This window comes from Eretmochelys imbricata, chromosome 15 (assembly GCF_965152235.1).
Source record: "Eretmochelys imbricata isolate rEreImb1 chromosome 15, rEreImb1.hap1, whole genome shotgun sequence".
Lineage (NCBI taxonomy): Eukaryota > Metazoa > Chordata > Testudines > Cheloniidae > Eretmochelys > Eretmochelys imbricata.
Window position 1 is genome coordinate 21791260 of NC_135586.1, and position 21830 is coordinate 21813089.

A 21830-nucleotide genomic window follows, 5' to 3' on the forward strand; every position below is an offset into this window, starting at 1 on the left:
TCTAGAAAACTGGAGATATGCTGTGCACTTAGTGACACATATGAAAAAGCATGGGGACTATATTAATTTTTTGCAGTAAGTTACCTGTCACCAAGAATCTAAAAACATCATTTGGCTCCACACATCTGTCTCAGGCCACAGTTCATGCTAATGCATAAAAGACTGCACTGGGCCACCTAAACCACAAATCTAAACTTTTTTTTTTTTTTTTTTTTAAACACAAATGTAGAAAATCTTGCATGAGCCCCCTCTGTACAGCACTAGAGAAGTCACCACCTTCACTGACTCACACAGGAAGTTAAAAAGAAACATTGTTAACTGCCACTACTCAAACTGGTACCCGAAAGAAGTGGTATTCTTTCTGGCTTCAAAATCACTAATGAAGATTAAAACTGAAATTTAAATAATGTTGATGTGCAAGTAGGAACAGTATGTAGCTCACACATAATGTACTCTGTGGTGTTAACAAGAGGTAAGTAAAAACAAAGCAGTAGTGACAAAAAGCAAACAAGATTTGAATACACAAGCTAGATTCATCAAACAAGGTGGTGTTAGCTTGCAGAGTCACTGACGATAATTGTGCTTAATGTATTCCTCTTCTGTCCAATCATCATTTGGAAAGGCTAGAGTTACTGAAAGAAGGGGGAAATGTTTTTAAAGGAGGAAGTCTTAACTATAGAGGGGCACAAATGTTTTAATTTTGTGGAGTTAAGGAATTACACACTATTGTAAATGTTTAGCTAAATTTTACAGACGCAAAGTGGATGAAGCAGTATCTTTTCTTGGACCAACTTCTATTGGTGAGATAGACAAGCTTCTGAGCTTACACAGATCTCTTCTGCAGGTCTGTGTAAGCTCAGAAGCTTGTCTATCTCCCCAACATAAGTTGATCCAATAAAAAAATATTACCTCACATACCTGGTCTGTGACATCCTAGGACTGACAGCAACAACGCCGCATACAACAATGGAAAATAGCTAAATTTTAACACCCAAATCTCTAATTAGTACATTTACAGGTTTCATTACCAAATCTATGTTTATATCAATGAATGTTCCTGGCTAATTCATCAAAAAGTTTTCAATCCATCAGTGTCGCAGGAGGAAGATATATTTTAATACAATTTGTAGGGCGGGTACTTCTGTATAGAGAAGCTATTAATAGAATACCTGTGAGGTAGCACAGCTCAGGAATGAGTACTGCAGGTCCTGGTATTCCTAGCCCTCTCCTCCTCTTCGGCTGACTGACCAAAACTGGTTGATTCAAGTCAGTGATTTCTTGGTTATATTGCTGTATAGAAATTACATAGTACACTTTAGTCAGATATCAAGTGCCTCTAGGAGACTAAATGATCACACTTTTTTCTAACATTCAACTGTTAACAAGTAGAGATACCAGTACGGTATCTTTAATTTCAAAACAAGCCAGATACTCAGGTCTATCTAAGGTTTTCTCCATAAAGTTACTTTCAGGGTGAACTATGTAATCCACATATTAAGGAGCAAGCCACATTTGGAAACACATTACCTAGTGTACTGACTGTGTATCAAATGCATAGACTGAGCACTTTTCCCAGACCTGCGCCCATTCAAGCAGACAGCAGAAGCTGTCTGTGCTTAAGATGGGTCGCCAGTAAAATAAAATTTAAAGTCACCAATAGCCAAGAACATACTAAGGTTCATGCTGACATATTAATGTATAAGCCCAAGTACACGAATATTCTTCCCTTCTCCAGCTTGTACAATATGAGAGCAGTACTGCCTTACTGGTGAGACAGCACCCAAAGGCCCCAATAAAAATCAAGGTGACCTGTGGCCTCTCTTTGCATTCTACAGTTGCTGTTCAAACTCTCAACCAACCATAGAACCCAAATCTAGAAAGGGAATGTCTATGTTGTGCATGCTGACAGTAAACAAGCATCCTTTCTAGCCACTAAACCCTCTTGCACTCCCGGAAAACCTCAATATCAAAACGTTTCAGCCAGTCAGAAAGCATTATAAGGAAAAACTGCAGATTGTCCAGAGAAACAGACAAGCCAACAAAATGGCATCATGAATTCTTGAACCCTAAAAACAGTCATCCTGCACTAGAATAGGTAAAAGTGTCATTCTACTCAAAAGTCAATACTACTGGTAAAAGATAGATAGGAAATGTCTTTTTGAAGGGTGAAAACACCATTTTGCCCTTCCTGCCATTAAGAAAGAATAGTTACTTACTCTGCATTAATTCCAATTCTGGTGTGCACGTAGCCTTGTACCCCACTACACATGATTAGATTCTTTTGAATAGCAGTGTCTATTGGAGCTGTGCCTGCACCCAGATCCCCCTGTGCCCTGCACCCAAAAGCGCAGAGGGAGTAGTAGGCCCAACAGATGCTGAGATCCTTCACTAAAACAGAATCCAGCTATTAAAAGACTGTAAATAGGAAAATGAGGGTCGCTCATGGACTATGAGTGGCCAACCCAATCCAAAGAACCACCAGTTACTGTTCCTTTGAGTGACTATCCATTTGTATTCTTCCACTTCTGATAGCTCACAAGCAGGGACTTCATAGCCAAGTTGTTAGTGGTCGGTCTGTTTTAACAATTGCAGGACAGCTCTGTCAATGTGAAATTCAAATCTGGAACCCTCTACTAAGAAGTAGTGCTGAACTCCAGGTAGCTGCGTTATTCTGATTCTTGAGATGTGTCTCCTTGAGAAGCTACAGAGGCTCTCCTGGCCTCTGATAGAATGGGCTGTAATCTGCAGACTGGAATCTAACTAAGTTAGTTCTAATAGTCAGACACCTATTTAGATAGCCTTTGGATGGATGTAAATTGACCCTTCACCTGTCAGCAAAAGCAAGAAATAGTCTGGGAGAGTTTAAGTCATGATCTACACTACACAAATAGGTCAGTGTACACATTAATCTGATCTACGCTACACTGATTATGTCAGTGTACACACTACAGCCTTGTCCTGCCCGACGTAAGCACCCTACTACACCGACATAACTCCACCTCCATGAGAGGCATAGGGCTTATGTCAATGTAGTTAGGGTAACACAGTCTATCTAAACAGCAGGTTACTTACATGAGTTGTGTGGAGCTGTGAAATTGACAAAAAAGCTGAGCAGCTAGAGCCCAGCTGCACAGCCTGGAGGCTCCCCTCTCTCAGCTGGTCAATTGTTGCCCCCCACCCCCCTCCAGCTGGGAGGCAAGAAGCCCAGAGGGGCACAGCTGTGTACTTAGCGCCCTGGCTCTCAGTCCCCAACACTGCCACTTTTCAATGGGTGGAAGCGCTCATGGTGAGGATGTGCACCACTAACATAAGGAGGGTAGCATGGATATCAGCCACCGCAGTAACCACTGTGGTGGCAGTAAGTCAGCCTAACTTAGGTCAACTTAGGGCATGTCTACATATAGCACTGAGGGTTTTGTCCTGTCCTGACAGCAGTGTGTGACGGTTAACCTTGATTAGAGCAAGGTTTAGGAAAGAAAACTGGAAGATGGATCACTTGATTCAGGTGAAAGTCCAACAACTTTTTTTGGCAAAAATAGTGGGTGTGGTCTTGTCATTGTGAAATACCAAATACAGCAGAACCTCAGAGTTAGAGTTACAAACTGACCAGTCAACCACACACTTCATTTGGAACAGGAAGTACGCAATCAGGCAGCAGCAAAGACACACACACACAAAATACAGTACCGTGTTAAAACATGAACTATTAAAAAAATAAAGGGAAAGCATTTTTCTTCTGCATAGTAAAGTTTCAATGGTGTATTATATCAATGTTCAGTTGTAAACTTTTGAAAGAACCATGTTTTGTTCAATTACGAAAGTTTCAAAGTTACGAGCAACCTTCATTCCCGAGGTGTTTGTAACCGAGGTTTTACTATATGGTGGAAACGCTCAGAGAGCTTGACTCTTTCCTACTAGTTGAGATGAAGTTACAGCTACTAGACAGACAGTATTCATAGGCAGAGAGCGGATTGCTAGAAAGAGGTTCAAAGAGGAGCCCTATCAAGCTTCTTAAAATCACACTAAGATCCCAGGAGGGTAAGGTCTCGGCTTGGAGGAAAGCTATGCAGGAGGCCCTTGAGGAACCTAGCAACTGTCAGGTGTGAGAAACCTATATGGCCTTCAATAGAAAGGTGATGATCTAACAGTGCTAAATGGGTTATTATGGAGCTGATGCAGATTCTGAAATGTTTTAGGGCTAACAAGCAATCAGTAGTCACTCTAGAGAGTTTTCAAAGGGAAGTAAATATTTTGTAGTATTTTTGCCCAGAGAACCTCTTCCATTTTGGTGCAAAAGTAACTCTAGTGAAGTCCTTCCTGCTAAAAAGCTGAAGTGTTCTGGACTTCAGTGGAGGATATTCTGTCTGGGATCATTAGCTAGATCTGGATGTAGGATCTGACCCCATTCTGAATAAATTACTCTGCGCTGAACTGGTAGTGTGAGATCAAACACTGTTGACAGATTCATCAAAACCAAATACCAGAACAGCTTTGACCACTCTGTCCTCCACTAGTAATAAGAGGACTCAGATGCAGGGAATAATGAGGCCAAGAGCTTAAGAGGGAGAGATGTCTCTTGGGATCGTACATCTCAGATACCTAGAAGCTTAGTGCCAGAAGAATCTCCACTTCATCAGATACTACACTGCTGTAGTGCCAATGCCCATACGTTAGTACTGAAAGAGGAAAAGATATGCTCCTCTGATAGCACCATTCTTGTTCAGTGACCAGCTAGTGCAGAAGCATCAGCTGGATTCAATCTGGGCCTTGAGCTGTCAGTTAGCTAAGGAGCAGGAGGTGGAGCAGATACATGGCAAGATTTCTGCTTTGATTTACCCAGTTCTGCAGAAAGAAATCTGTGTCTGCTGTAATCTTGAGAGTAGTGCTCTTTCCTACTATAGATACTTTTCCTAAGTCCTCTTCTACCCAGACTCAGTAGTCAGAGTGTGCAGCTTACTTCAGGAAGAAAAAGCACCCTGGTGCACCGGGTAAACCTGGAGCTTATCAGAGCACTCACTGAAATAGTCTGATCCAGTCTGGCAGTCTTCTTTCGCTCAGGTTCAGAGGCGGCCCTCATGGAGCACGCTAAGAGGAGTTTAAGGGCTTGTCTACACTTACCAGGGAATCGACGCACCGGCAGCCAATTTAGCGGGTTGAGCGAAGACCCGCTAAATCAACCGCAGATCGCTCTCCCGTTGACTCCTGTATTTCACCTGAATGAAAAGTGCAAGGGGAGTTGACGGAAGAGCGTCTCCCATCAACATAGTGTACCATGGACCCCGCAGTAATTAGATCTAAGTATGTTGATTTCAGCTGTTATTCATGTAGCTGAAGTTGCTTAACTTAGATCCATCTCCCCCTGTAGTGTAGACAAGGCCTAAGACTAAGACAGAAGTCCTCTGCTTTATGTTGCTCTTTGTATAAAAGGACACTTATCTGCAGTGTGTGTTTCACTGAGTAAGAGGCATCTTAAAAAAGTGTCCATCACTGACAAAGTCGTCGCCTTAAAGGAGAAACAATATAAATCCTGGAGACTTACATTCTGCCATCCCAGAGCAGCTATGGTATGGGAAAAACTTTGAATAAATTATAGAGCGTGGGTATTTATTTTTTACGTAATGGACATAAAAACTACCCTATCATAAACAATACTAATGACTACACTAACTTCAATAACTAGATAGAATTAGAACTTGCACAGTGTGCAGAGAAGTGGACAGTGCTGCTGTTTGATCTTGTTGCCACAGGTATTAAGAAGGAGCTGAGGTATAGCTGGGCCTGCTCCGCTCTTGGGTGGAAAGGGACACAGGGATGTCCACAGCACAGGCAGAGACTCAATGGATACTGCTATTAAAAAAAAATTCACACTCACACATATTGGCATCAGGAGTGGAAGGGGACAGAATTAACTTGAAAACCCCAAACCTCTTGTTTGAAAATTTTGTACCTACTACTAGTTAAAAGTATTACCTTTGATTACTATAGCAAAGAATTTACCAAAAAACACTTAAGTTGGTTTACTTTGTGCATTTGACAGCACCTTCTGTCTGATCAGTTTCAATATATTCCTGTGTAGTCAAGTTAGACTTGCTGAAAAAAAGACGTTAAGCTGTGGAGCAGAAAAAAAAAAAACCCTTAAAAAAGTTTAACAGGATTTTTAAAACACTTCATGGCATGCTATTCAAAATGTAGGTGAGCCAGAATTTTTTTGAATTATTTTTAAAAACAGATATATAGTTGATACTATCCCTTTAGTAATCCTAGAAAAAGGAACATATTTAGTGGATTTTTACAATAGTTGCAATTGTTAACAATGACCATAGGTGTATGACTCAAGATACTTCTAAAAATCTGGACAACTAGAAATCACTTTGAAGCATGGTTATGTGAACAACTAACATCTGAAAGTAAAAAAAAGTACCATGCATAGTCTTCTGATAGAACGCTAATTAATTAGTAATAGCTATCCACAGATGATGCTCTGAAGTCCAACAAAATCTAGTAAGGAGAATGAAAATGACATTTTTAGTTATAATTTCATACCATTTTGTAGTAGTCTACAAAGCTGATTGCAGAACCGTCTGCTTTCTTAAAGGTGCATTTTGGATTGGAATCCCAGTCAATATCATCAACTCTGTATGTTTTGTTGTTATACCTGAATAAAAATTTTTAAAAATCTTTTGATCTTGTCTTACATGTAGATAGTAATAGTTTATTCACAGGTGCATGGAAACGGGCCAGGGAGGACTAAGAGAAATGCAGAAAATTACAGAAAATATCCAGTAATCTAAAATTTTAATAGAAATTTTGTTACTTTATTGCTGATAATAAAACTTCCATGTTCAGATTACAATTGATACACTTTAGCTTCAAATGCAGTTTATGTTAGAATACACTGAGAATTGATTTTAAGTATGACTGGTATATATACAGTTAACTTCATATACTATCAACTTGGTTTAGCCATTAATTTGAGCAGGGGACTAAGAGCTTTTTTAGCTTCATGCCTTCTGTTAGCCACTTGTTCCCTGCAAAATATGTAACGCCCCAGAAAAGTCTCAAAAAGAAGACAAGGGAAAGAGAAGTAGACTCAACATAAGGGAGCCTGCATCTACCAAGATGATACGACGTCTCATTTTGGATCACTAAGAGTCCTCTTTTGCCACAGTAAGGCCTAAAACCAGTTTAAATTGGTAAGGCTGGGTTGAACATTTGAGGAGTGTTTATATTACATGATTTTTACATGTAAAACATTGTTTAGCTATCAGCTACAATACTAATGGAATTACAACTGTTCCAGTATCAGTAGATCAGTGCCAAGAATAAGCCTAGAATTTTTTTTAAATGCTTAAAATTTATTTTATCTGCAAAGAGGAAAGAGACACATTCTTAAAATATGAATATAAACCAGCTGTTTGAAAAATCTAGCCCTAAGAGCCCAGCAAGACTTCCACTGTAAACAGATACATATTGCACCTGCTATAGTTAAGATCAGCTTGTGAAAATCCCAAAATAATTTCTAAAATATCAGGTTTTCAAGGTATTTAGGCACCTAAAGATACCGATAGGTACCTACGGGATTTTCAAAAGCACCCAAGCAAGTTAGATGCCTGAAAATCCCATTAGGCATTTATCTGCATCTCTAGGCACCTAAATATCTTTGAAATAGTCTGTGCTTCAGTTACAAAACAGCATTAATGGTCACATTATTTAAAAATAATCACTATCATCTTACTTTGTAAGAACAATTAGCCCTATCAGTTCCTTAGCACAAGTTTCTCTAAATCTTTGTTCTTCAACCTGCTTATACAGGTTGTACATAAAATCCCACACAGTTTCACTGCGGAGAACTTTATGGTTCACATCTGTACACAACATGATGTTTGTCTCATACTGGAGAATAGAAGTAGCGAAGCCTGGCCAAATCATCAACCTGTTGGAAAAGAACAGAATATTTTATAATACAAATTGGCTTTTCATATATCTAAGAGTGCTACCAATTTGTTCTATAGATTTTAATGATGATCAAGTTTACCTTCATTAGTTTTACAGAACCACAAATTAAAGATTTTTATTAAGTTAAAAATGTCAAACAGCCATTTGTTTTAATTTAAATACTGCCTTATGGTATCTGCAACTCCAATATTGCAGTGTCAAGGTACAAGAAACTCACCAAAGCCAATTCATTCTGAAGTGGAAAAGTAAATGGTGGAGAGATTTAGAATTCACTTTAACATTATCAACTAAGGAATTTAATAATATCAACTAAGGAATTTAATAAAGGCACGCTTTAACATCAGCAGTCCTGTAAAATACCTCTATCCTTTAATTATTATTTCTTTACATCTCTCCCACAATCTGGAAAAATCATGAAGCCACAAAAACTTCAGATTCCTTAGCCTTTCTGTATCTTGTTCATCTCTAGAGAATGTTTTATGTAGCTATCTGATCTATTTAAGATGCAAGATCGTTAGTTTGGCAATGCAGCAATATAAGCTGCACTGAAAGGACAACCTCAAGATCTAGCCCTAAGACTACAAAATCACCTAATGAAAGTAACCCGAAAATAAAGGTCTTAAATATCACTACTTTGTACACAAAAGTCTACAAGACACTATTTGCTTATATTAGAATGTTACATTTTTTGCTGCCTATGTAGCAGATGGTAAGAAAATACTCATAGGGGCTCCATTTCAGCTGAAAATAAGCCTTAGAAATAGATGAGAGATTTCGTGTTTTACTCAGCTGCTTAAGTAGAACTCACAAGGATGGATCTAGATCAATTCAGATTTTATAGTTACCCCCATAGTTAGAAGAAACTGAAAGTTAGGTACATGAGAGGTCTGAACACAAAACTATACAAGTCGAAAAAAATTGTTTTAATACATGATAAATCATTGAAGTAATATCAAAAGATCGTTTCTCCCTTGCAAGACTTGTAAACTCATTTTCCAACCTGTGATTGGGGATGCTGATTGGGTCATTTGGATTGTAATAATTACGTCCAATTTGCTGCAAGTTCATTATTTTCAAAAGCCTAAAAAGAAGTTGGGAAAGAATAAGTAATTGGCAAATAATAGCACTATTTAGTTTATCAAAACATCCAAAATACTGTAGGCCTACATTTAGAGCTACATGCTTTGCTTTTGCTATAGTAAGCTAGAACAAAGATGCTGATGTAGAGTTTTGTTTCAATGTGACCTTTAAATAAATGCTTACAGTTTGTTTCGGTATTACTTAATCTTTCAGTTCTTGTAGTAAAACTAATTAAGAACATGTCCCCCTATCGTGGACTGAGTCACATGCCTCCTGACAACGGTCTCAGCAGGTTCCCCCCCTTTCAGATGAAGGCACCAAAATGAGCAGAAAGACCAGGTCACAAACAGAAACATACCAGTTTCAGAGGCCCTATACTGCCATCCAGGCCTTTAAGAATAAGCTAATGCCCCCAGCAGAACAGAAATTGTTTGCAGAGCTCCCACCCAGGACTCTGTTAACATCAGAGGCTACTTGTTATTCTTGAATATAGAAGCAACCTATTTCAAAGTGGTACGCCAACAGATATATCTAATCACTTGCCAAACTGTAGCTGTTTATGATTAGTATCCATATTGGATAGCTGACAAGTATTTTCCTTTGGCCACCATAGAGAAGGAAAAAAAAAATGTAATATTTGCCATGAGACTAGCAGTTAAAGCCCCCCCATTCCCAAAGATTAAACCCAAACTTTTCAATTAGCTTCCTGTAAGAAAGATAAGAATTGTAAAATAAAAAGCTAACCTTCTAAAAATAATGTTGTAAAACTGCAAGCATGTAGGTGAAGTAGGTGGTAGCTCATTGGTCAAGGTGATAGTAATCTTGACATTCTCTCCATTTCGGGTCTGACTGAACACTTCAGTAAGCTAAGAAAGGGAGTATATACTCAAGTTGAGTTATGTAAACATAAGCTATGACTAAATTTTTCAAAGCAGTCTAGAAAATGTAGCCTTATATGCCATTAATTTTTATGCTTAAACCCCCTAGGATTGCTTTGTAAGTCTCGGCCTAGTAATATTATGGTCAGACTAACCCTAAATCCTCACAGTAAAGCTAGAAGTAATCAGTCTGCCATGAGTACACCTTGATGGGTCAGAACGCCCTTCCTGTTTTGCTTCCTTCCACCTGATTCTACACTTCCCCATCCATCTTGCTCCAGACTTAGAGCAGGATTTAACCTACAGCCTCCTTTTAGTGAGGAGAAGAAACACTTCTGTACAGTAACTGTGGTACTTGAGATGTATTGTGCACATACATATTTCACTTTTGATGTGTGTGCATTCAAGCCAGTACTGTTGGAGGTGCATATCCTCATTCCTTGAATTAAGGATATAACATACAGACTTCAACCTGCTTTGCAAACACTGCAGGTATAGACTGGCATTCAGCGTCACATATGTACAGGATGTCACATGTAATCAAGCAACCCACGTTCTGACTGTTGACAAATGAGACTGGAGACTAGCATACAGGGAGAAGAGGGAATAAAATCTCTCCTGAGGAAAATAAGTGGTTGCAGTTATCAAGTTGTGAAAAGCACTGATGAATTCAATTCTCTGCCCAAGTGTCAATATGGATTTGTCCCTTTTTATTTTCTGATCCAAGTGATTGAAAAGACACCGGATCTGACAAGCATTCCCTGTGAATTGCTGGCAGAAGCAGCCACAGATTAACCAAAAAGAAAAGGAGTACTTGTGGCACCTTAGAGACTAACAGTCTCTAAGGTGCCACAAGTACTCCTTTTCTTTTTGCGAATATAGATTAACACGGCTGGTACTCTGAAACAGATTAACCAGTCGCCCAGATAAGGGAATTCCTGGATGCTCACACTCCTTAGATAAGCTGCTAGTACTGCCACACACTTAATGAAAACCTGAGGTGCTAATAATAGCTCAAACAGTAAATGTGTATATAGGTAATTATATTTCCCCCCACACACACTATAAATATAAGGAATTTTCTGTGGCAGGGTAGAATGGCCACATGAAAATAAGTGTCCTGCAGATTGACAGCAGTGTACCTGTCATTCAGGTTGAGGGAAGGAACACCAGGGACACCATCCCAAACTTTTTTTTATTAAGATGTTCGGGTCTCTCAGATGTAGGATGGGCCTTAACCCCTTTTTATTTTTGAAGTCACAAGAATAAAGCACTTGTCCCCTGGTGTTGTGGAAGGGTGGCACCTTGGTAGCACCAAGACTGAAGAGCCTGCACTTCTTGAAACAATGCAATCTGGTGAAGTTCCTGAATAGTGGTGAAGAGCGGAGACTGAAATTGTGTGGTATATCCCAATTCCACATCTAGAATCCAGTGATTTCAGGTGATGGTATTTCAGACATTGCAGAAATGGGTTTTAAACAACTGAAACTCTGTTCCTGAGGAGGCAGTCAAATCTACTGTTTAAGAGACTGCTGTGGGTGAGAGACTGTTGAGGCAGGAACAGGTAACTACCTCCGACTTGGGAATTTATGCCTTTTCCCTCCTTGCCTGTTCAGGCTGCCTTGGTGCATAAGAGATTGATTGGGGGTGTATGTACTTCCATTCAAAAGGAAGCAGTATAGGCGTCAACTTTACTACCAAATACATTAGGGTTGCACAAGAGTCCTTAAGAGCGTGCAAGGCCTTGTCTGTCTTACCACAAATAATGTTGTCTCCCTCAAGGTGAAGGTTCTCAGTAACTGTCTCCACTTCCTTAGGGATACCAAAGGTGTTCACCACAATGATCTTCTCGTTACAACGGCTGTGACCACAGATAAAGCTGCTTTCTCTGGTCCATCGAGAGCTGACTGAAGAGATGTTCTGGAGACAAGCTAGCCCTTGGCCACAACAGACTTGAGTTCTTCAATTAGCTCCTCAGAGTTTCAGTGAATAGCGAGAGCACTCCACTTAATAAAATCGTATTTTACAACAATCTTCACATACAAACTCACTGTCATGTAAATTTCTCCCAAGCAAGCCCAGTTTTTTCCCCTTCATCCTTGGGAGTAGATTTTTGCTCACCCTGCTTTGTCCACTACTGGATGCCATTATTACCAGAGACCCCAGCATCGGAAAAGAATTGTTTGAATCCTTGTGCCAGAACCAGATAGCAATGGTCAGCCTTATTCAGGGTGGGTGCTATAGAGGCAAGAGTTTGCCATAGCATGTTGATGGGATCTTACAGCCCTTTATATATAGGGTGCCTCACTTGGCCAGGGACAGCAGAGTGTAAGGAGTCCAAGACACTATACCGCTTTCCTGAATGTCCTCCAAAGATAGCTCTAATGCTGTAGCTGCTCTCCTCATCAATTCTTGGAATGCTTTATAGTCCACAGATAGGGATGGACTAGAATCAGCCCAACTACCTCAGCCGCTGAGGATGATGATAAATGCAGCTGCATCTTGTGCTGGTCATCTTCTAGCTCCTCCTCAGGCTGTACCTTGGAAACTGGAGGCTGTGAGGCATTGCTGAGGTTGTTCTGGAGGGACCGTAAAATGTCCCAGGGTGCCCAGTAACGCCAAGGTAGGTTGGCCGGCCTACGTCACTGGAGGTCAGCAGGGTGGACTCCCTGGAATGAGATCTATGCCCAGAGTGTTAGAACTCCACCCTCGAATCCCATCCAGGAATTATGGGAGATGAGTGTCTTTTGCCCAAGTATGGTAATGGAGATTCCTCCCTGCTCCTGGCTGACTCAGAAGATGAAAATGAATAATCTTCTTGTGAAAGCAGGGTGGTACCAGATAGAGTAGCTAGAGGAATAACCTCAGAAGATTTCTCCCATACTGGGTGGCTCATGCACCAAAGTCTGTACCAGTACTCCTGACTACCACCCACCAAGCTGAGAAAAAAAAGCAACTGAGAGTCAGGGTGTCATCAAGTCCTTAGCTGTCCTACCTGCCTGTGGCATCAACAGTACTGAGAGAAATCATCAATAATGACAGGGACAGTAACAAACAAGTAATTAAAGGCATAGTCAGTACCAGTTCTTCAGTGCCAGTAAAAGCGGAGATTATTCTCTCTGCCAGACTAGACAAAACTGAAGTATTGGCATCATCATGGCTGTACTGAGCCAAGAGGTGGCAGTACCCAGACGGCTTAGAAGAAGGTGGCTTGGTGCGGAGTGTAGATAAGTTTTTTGCTTATTACCAGAAGCCCAGGCTTGTAGGCTGGACAGGCACCAGAACAGTCAGTCAGTCTTAAGACTTCAAGATGCTCTTTTTGTTCAGTACCTTCAAACTTCTAAAGGCACTAGAGGTCAGAAGAGGAGTTTTGATTCAACTCCATTATCTCCGTGCAGAAATACAGGATTATTTGGGCCTGAAGAATTTGGGTGTGGGCTAGTATGATTTGAGTTTCATTAGCCCATCAAGTTCCCATACTTCAAGTCAAATAATTAACTCTTGGAAACTCAACCTAATTAAAAGCTACATATTTTATAGCAATCCTACTCATACTTCATTGAGTTTCACCCCAAAAAGACAGGTTTCAGAGTAGCAGCCGTATTAGTCTGTATCCACAAAAAGAAAAGGAGTACTTGTGGCACCTTAGAGACTAACCAATTTATCTGAGCATAAGCTTTTGTGAGCTACAGATGAAGTGAGCTGTAGCTCACAAAAGCTTATGCTCAAATAAATTGATCAGTTTCTAAGGTGCCACAAGTACTCCTTTTCTTTTTACCCCAAACAGAATGAAAGTACTATACAAGAATAAAACTCAAATAGAACGTAGCACCATGTCATACACACACCTTATTTTCTAGTTTTTTTGGTAAGAATAATATTGTTCCATCAAATGCATGTGTCCTCCCAATTAGTTCTTCATGCTGAAAGAGTAAAGCTGAGCGAAGACGCCGAGCTTCCATTTGAGGTTTATAGTCAATATGGTATTGATATAAAGCCCACTGTGGACGAGACGTCAACCGAAAATGGTTCGTACTTAATCTTATTGTGGTACCTGAAGTACCTAAAATGACAAAAATAGCTAGTTATAAAATTAAGTTTTTCCAATTTACATTTCAACAACTTTTAAATAATGAACCACCCACCCCAAAATTTAATTGTTAAACTTTTTTTAAACCCTTTGGAGCAAGGCCAGTTTTTTCTACTACTTCTCCCCCGTCTTTTACGGCATTCCTAATACAATGAAGTCCTGGTCCCTGATTTGGTCTTCTAGGTGCTACTGAAATATAAATAATCCTAGTTTAACAACTGTTGAGACAAAGCCAATGGAAAATAGTACACTATATTTCTATGAGCATATTTTATATTTGAAACCACAATATAATTTTAACTTGCCTGTTTTTGACTCTTTAACATGTTCCATGGCTTGCCGAGTATTTACCCCGAGGTCATAGAAATCTCGGCGACGTCCACCCCTATCTGCTAATGACAGTTCCTGAAAACCAACTGAAATATCATGTCCTGGAATTTTGGGGAGAGGGGAAATTAATAAAATTAATATAAATCATGATAAAATTAACCAAACCACTACAATGTAAAATACAAACAACAGAATGCTGAGGATGCTAAGAACTCAACCCTTGAACAGAAGAAGCCAGAGCAGTTGCCATAGCACAATCAATCTGAAGAAGCCTCAAGGTTGCTTCAATTCTCAGAACAATGTCATTATAAAAATATCTGTAGGTATTTGAAATGTATTTTACAACTCTAAAAGTGCTGTAGGCTAAGGATTAGACTGAGACAGTTGTTACACTGAGTTCAATTCGCAATGACGAGAGCTGGATATACTTTAAATCTAATTTTCACCACATTCCTTATTCCAATTTGGGATTTAGTACTACTCGTTAAAACTTTATTTCAATTATGAAATATGCCAAATTTCGACCTAGGTTCTCAGATATTTTTCCTGTAATCTATTGCATTTCAACAAAATTTTTAAGGGAAAAAAATTACTTGTAACTTGAATTTTCAAATGATGTTGTCTGCACTCATACTAGACACTCAAAACTCCTTTGGAGAAATATGGCAACATGGATTGAAATTGCTCTATTATTTTTCCAAGATTTAAGACTTACTAGTCATTCTATTACAGGTGTCTGGGGCCCCGTGAACTGAGGCAGATCCATTCTATTATTAAGAACTGTTCTCTCTTGTGTGTAATTGCCTGAAGGCTCATGGTTCTGTGATTAGATTGGCTGTCCTTCCAGGTCCATAAGCAGAATCTACATGGAGCCAATGTGTTGTCACTTTCTTTCTATATGCAGCAAAACAAACCCACTTTGTGTAGTACTAGTATGCCTTAAGATCTCCTGGGAATGAGCCTATATCTGGAACCTAAAGAGCATGAACCTCTTTGAGCAGTGATATCAAAGTGGCAACATCAAACTATTTGGGGGGCATATATAGAGATTAAATGCTCGAATTCTTCTCAGTGTTAAGAGTGTTAACTCTTAAATTCAGTGACACTTTAAAAGAATTTCAATCTAATTTGTGTAGTTATTACAACTATAGTTGCATGTGCAAGCTGTCAAAGAGAAGAAACTGTAGTAGTTCTAGAGGTGCGTTGCATCATTTCTATCTTCCTCAACCAAGCAACGCTGAAAGCAAGCCATATGGTAACTAGTGCATTTAAAAACATAATAGCCACATACTACCTTGTTGTGTAAGCCTCCCAACCGTTTCTATCAGATCTGTCAATCAAGGATTGAGATGGAGTACAGTATCAAGTGCCAGTCCTCTTCAGAGTAAATTTTTTGCCCATCTTAAAGGGTAACTTAAAGAGGGCCAAATGGTGGGGTGTTTTAACTGACTGTTTTGGCACCACAATTTGGCTCCAATAGGAAGCAAGAGTTCAACCAAGAGGGGCACCTCATTCCAATCCTTGCTGTGATTGACATGCTTGCAGCTACAGAGACAACACAGGCAACCCAGAGCCTGTTCGGAGGCTGTGGCCCTCAGCTACAATCTGTTTTGCTTCCGTCTTTGCATGACTTATAAAACATTCCAGGAGAGAGACAAACTGTCCCTCATTAATATAGGGACAAATGTTTGTCAACATCATGATTTTTGTGATAAAAATGTGATTGGATTTTCCAAGTATGGTCTTTTTCATTCCAACCAGCCAATTACTGAATAAGCTAGCGCAAAGGGAACATGCTGTCATATTTTTTAAAAATACCAATTTGGATCTATGCATATCCAGCCAAGTAGAACAGTAATCTGTTTTTAAAGTCGAAACTATGAGTTATGAAACTGTTTTAAGATATTTTAATTAAGTTACTATAACATTGCTTTGGATTTAAGATGCGAGTTTTCCATTTCCCCTTCCCCTCCCAACACACAGTATGTGATAAACAACCAGCCTTAGTCAGAAAAGTCATCTCACCAGTACTGTTAGATACAGGACAAATTTAAGCTGTAATGCTGCTAACAAGCATAACTTCCTTCCTACTTAGTAAAGAGTTTCTTGCAGGCCTCTAAAGAATACTTAAACCTAATCCTAAAGCAGTGGCTCTCAACTTTTCCAGATTACTATACCATTTCAGGAGTCTGATTTGTCTTGCGTACCCCAAGTCTCACCTCACTTAAAAACTACTTGCTTACAAAATCAGACCTAAAAATACAAGAGTGACACAGCACACTATTACTGAAAAATTGCTTACTTTCTCATTTTTACCATACAATTATAAAATAAATCAATTGGAATATAAATAGTGTACTACGTATCAGTGTGTATTGTATAAAGCAGTATAAAAAAGTCGTATGAAATTTTAGTTTGAACTGACATTGCTAGTGCTTTTTATGTAGCCTGTTGCTAAACTAGCCAAATACCTAGGTGAGTTGATGTACCCCCTGGAAGACCTCTGTATACCCCCAGAGAACCACTGGCCTAAAGAATCCAGTCAAGCCTACCTATTGTTGGACGAGAAAAATAAATGCAGGAAAACACCTGAGATCACAAGATGATTGAATCAGGCCTTCATTAATGGAAAGGGCCACATACTTCTCTAGATCCTGCTACAGGCTGGGGACTGACTGGCTAAGCAGCAGTTCTGCATAAAAGGACCTGGGGATTAAAATGGACAAGAAGCTGGATGAGAGTCAGCAGCGTGCCCTCACTGCCAAGAAGGTCGACAGCATATTGAGCTGCGTTAGTAGGTGCATTGCCAGCAGATCAAGGGAAGTGATCATTCCCCTCTATTCGGCACTGGTGAGGCCACACCTGGAGTACTGTATCCAGTTTTGGTCCCCCCACTACAAAAGGGATGTGGACAAATTGGAGAGAGTCCAGCGGAGGGCAACGAAAATGATTAGGGGGCTGGGGCACATGACTTACGAGGAGAGGCTGAGGGAACTGGGATTATTTAGTCTGCAGACGAGAAGAGTGAGTGGGAATTTGATAGCAGCCTCCAACTACTTGAAGGGGAGTTCCAAAGAGGATGGAGATAGGCTGTTCTCAGTGGTGGCAGATGACAGAACAAGAAGCAATGGTCTCAAAACGCAGTGGGGGAGGTCTAGGTTGGATATTAGGAAAAACTATTTCACTAGGAGGATGGTGAAGCACTGGAATGGGTTACCTAGGGAGGTGGTTGAATCTCCATCCTTAGAGGTTTTAAGGCCCAGCTTGACAAAGCCTTGGCTGGGATGACTTAGTTGGTGTTGGTCCTGCTCTGAGCAGGGGATTGGACTAGATGACATCCTGAGGTCTCTTCCAACCCTAATATTCTGTAAAATAGGCAGAGGGATTAGATCATAAAGAGCTCATTATTCACATATTTAAAAATACACCCCAAGCAGTCTTGCTTCCAAGAAGTTATGAGGGACAGAGATTGAAGTGATTTCCACTTGTCTATCAGATGAGGAAAAGGGGGCAGTTTCTGCTTCCACCGGCATGCTCTTTTTCATAACCCTTCCTCAAAAGCATTCATCAAATCATCTTTCAAATGTATCCAAGTAAAGAAAACGCTCCCATTGAAGATAAGGTGGCCTGTTGGTGATGAGAATTTGAAAAAAGTCTCCTTACATATCTGACACTTCCTCTAACCATACTGCCCACTAATGCCAGACTCCCAAGGATTCATAAGAATAAGAAGGATGTTGGGAGCATGGGCATATTTAGGCCGAATAAGAAGTCAGCTGTGAATTTTAAGAATCTATTCTGACAAGGTTTAACAGCATGTTCTTTAATAGAACTGTGCATGTGTAAGAAATTGTAGAGTAATCATGTTTACTGTTTGCGCGGCTATAACAAAGATGCAGAACAATCATGTTGATGAGGAAAATAAAAGTAGCCACGCAGCTAGAAGAAACTGGTTTGAACTAACGACTGACGGGGAGGAGAATTAGCATGGAAATGAGAGACCAATACATAATAAGAAAAGAACCAAAAATTATAAATAACCTATGGTAAGCTGAATTGGCCAACACAGGAAGCGACCGTGATGAGATCATCCTGAGTTTCCCACTGTTACTGAAAGTTTTGCCATACAGATTTGTTAGGCCAATCTGCTGAATAAGTGAATCTCAGTCCAACAGTGGACCTACAGAAGAATTAAGGTACTAGACAGGCTTGAGGGAGAAGTTCTGCACTGAAGGGGAATCAATTTCTCCAGTACCAGGAGATATCTTAAAACCTCCAAAACATGAATTACTGATGGAGAAAAAGAGGAAAATGAAACAATTTGGATACAATCCAAAGACTTCATTGCAAAGAACAAAGAGACATTGTCTACGGCCTCTCTCAACACAGACTTCACTAGATCCAAGTTACTTAAGCTTTTTAGATCTCTTGAAAGAACTGTTCAAATCCACAAGGGGGTCTGTGTATGGCGCCAATACTCACTTTCCAGATGATTATGAACTTGCAGCACTGTAAACACATGCATCTCAGGAGCCAAGAACAGCACAGGCCACTCTTAGAGACCATCAGGGCAGAGATGGTCTTTTCTTTGTACAGCACCCACCACAATGGGACCCCATTAGGGCCCTTTGCTACTATCCTAATGTAAGTATTTACTAAGACAGTCAATTAATGGAAGTTAACGCATGCGATTAACTCAAAACAAATTATCACTTTATTTTTAACAAGCTTTAATTGCACACCTCTGGAGACAGAACTCGGCAGCAGCTGGGTGGGGAGGGAAGCACCAACTACAGCAGCGAGCAGGAGGCAGTGGGGATATGAGACTCCATAATATCCAGACCAGAAGGGCAGATTACTGAAATGCCTCCCAGTTCATCTGAGCTGGTCTCACACCCCATCCCCTGTTGATTTGTTTTACAGATGGGGAGGCATAAGGGTAATCACCAGCAGCCACAAGGATGCAAAACAGGGAAAGGGTGTTTTGGAGCCACTGCCTCAGGACCCCACCCCCTGAATGACTCCATCAGTTCCCCCTCCCCCACTGCACTAATTGATCATGACCATATGCCACAGTCTGTGGGCAATTTGGGAGAGCTGGTTAAAAACCTGCCGGGGGAGAGAGGAGGCCAGGCCCCCCCTCGAACCATCCCCTCCCCCCTGGGCTGGTCCAGCCTTAGGAATGGGTAAGGGGGCCACCACCCAGGGTGTTACGCTCATGGGGGGCCCCTGCATGCCTCTAGGGCAGGGGTGCCCCTTCCCCTGCTGTCCTGCTCCACTGCTGCTCCTTCCCCCCCCATGGAGCCACCCCGACCAAGCTGCTCCAGACAGATTAAAACTGCGATTAATTGTGACTTTTTTTAAATCTTGTGATTAATCATGATTAACTTTTTTAATTGTTTGACAGCCCTAGTATTTACTAATAATTCAGGATAGAAAAAATGGAACAGGTAAAACAAGTTACGTAAATATATTCCATTTCCTAATCTCAAGAAATTCCAGTCTGCTTGTTTAACATTAATCCTCAACTGGCAAAACCAATGAAAACCATGTGCTCTGAAAAACAGCTTCTTATTCAGAGCTTTCAATCTGCACCATTTGCCAAAAAAGTGAAGGGATACACTCAGGACTATTAATTCTATTACAGCAAGGACAACTAGAGCCTGGCTGTAGAATAAGCAGGACCCAATGGCAGGATGGATTTGATTTAAAATCATGGTTTAAATCACTAGTCAGGAAGACTATTTAATCATGGTTTTCTACATAAAAGTGCATTCTTGTTGGTTGTTACAACCTTAATACATATTCTTCACAACTCAGAGATAGATGTAAGTTTCATTTTTAGAAAGTACACACTATACATTTTTAAACAGTGATTTATTTTGAAAACTTTTCAGATTAGTTTTACAGCTATATCAGAAAACGAATGATTGGTTGGTTGGTTATTTCATTTACCAAAGGTAATTGAAACAGACAGTTCACCTCCCAATGACTTCAGAAATATCTCCAATTCAACAGGTTAACCATTAATATTTGGAGGTTTTTCTTGCCATGCTGTATTAGGAGAACATCACTAGACAGACATTTAAATTGTTTTATTTAACTAAAAACAAACAACATTACATATTTTGCATTTTTATCTTCAACAGCAAACATACACTTGTTTTGTTAAAATATTACGTGTCCTTCACTTCTCACATGTATCTCCAGACTTCTTCTCCTTGTCCAGATCTAGTCCGCCCCCAACAATCTTCTATTCACTGAACTTTTTGAAACTTTTCTCTTTTAGAGAGAGATAAGGGATTGACTCTGTGTCCACAAATTTGCAGAGGGACAATAGAGTTGAGATCTATTATTTCTCACCTCTATATATTTATTTTAAAACATTTTTGCTGTTAACAAGCATGTTACCTCTGGAGACACAAACCCCCAGTTTGAGAATTGCAAAACTAAGCATTTCTGATGGTATGTTCTAGACAAGGGGTCAGCAACCTATGGCATGCGTGCCAAAGACGGCATGCAAGCCAATTTTTAATTGCACGCTGCTCCCTGCCAAGTCCCAGCCACCGGCCCTGCTCAACCCATTGCTGAACCCAGGCCGGGACCCCAATAGGCAGCAGCATGCCGTTAAAAATCCTGCCCGCCCTGGTCCGCTCTTCTCTGTGCCCCCTGCCAGCTGCTGCTGCAGGACAGGCAAGCTTCCCCCCTCCCCTGCCTCTTCCCCCAGCGTGCTGCATTCCTGCCCCTCCTCCTCTCCCTCCCTGCCACCGATAAGCTGATGGCCCTTGAGTGGGAGGGGGAGAAGCAGAGCAGCAGCGCACTCACTGCTCCAGGGAGGAGGAGGAGGCGGAGATGAGGTGGCAACGGGGCCTTGGGGAAAGGGGGGTGGAATCAGGACATATCCCCTCCAGCCCCCTGTCGTGAGCCGCTCTGGGCAGGGAGCTGGGAGCACCCCCACGACCCCAACCCACACCCCCAGCCGCCAGCCCTGAGCTCTGCACCCCCCCCACACCCCTGCCCTGCACCACCCCCCACGACCACAGCCCTGACTCCAGTACCCCCCACACATACCCCCAGCCCTCTGCCCTGACTCCTGCACCCCCCACACATACCCAGCCCCCTCACACCTCATGTCCTGACTCTTGCACCCCCTACATTCGCACCCCCACCCTGAGCACCAAATGGGAGCTCCTGCACCCCCCCCCACATTCCCACCTGCACCCCACACACCAAATGGAAGCTGCCCAGGTAAGCACTCCACACCCAAACCCCAACCCTTAGCCCCCTCCCTTATTCTAGCTCCTGGCCAGACTGTACACCCCAACCCCCAGCCTGCTCCTTCACCCCCAACCCTGTGCTCAGTGCACTCCCACCCTCAGCTCAGTGCAGAGGGAGAGGAAGAAAATAGGCTAGAACCAGGGAGAAGGTAGGTACCCACTCTATGTGTGCAGGGCCAGGATCCCAGACCGGCAGCGGGCTGAACGGGGCCGGCAGCC

At 41.1% G+C, this 21830-nt stretch overlaps 1 protein-coding gene across 1 annotated transcript in view; it reads right to left on the reverse strand.

Annotated features, from left to right (window-relative positions):
- PIWIL1 (piwi like RNA-mediated gene silencing 1) overlaps positions 1-21830 on the reverse strand; it is a 47317-nt gene that overhangs the window by 23277 nt on the left and 2210 nt on the right. Inside the window, exons 3-10 of the mRNA XM_077834969.1 lie at positions 20988-21010; positions 14310-14440; positions 13763-13977; positions 9781-9902; positions 8957-9037; positions 7736-7933; positions 6544-6655; positions 1170-1290 (exon numbers count right to left, since the gene is read on the reverse strand). Of these exons, the coding sequence (XP_077691095.1) occupies positions 1170-1290; positions 6544-6655; positions 7736-7933; positions 8957-9037; positions 9781-9902; positions 13763-13977; positions 14310-14440; positions 20988-21010 (1003 nt within the window). The remainder of the gene's footprint in view (positions 1-1169; positions 1291-6543; positions 6656-7735; positions 7934-8956; positions 9038-9780; positions 9903-13762; positions 13978-14309; positions 14441-20987; positions 21011-21830) is intronic.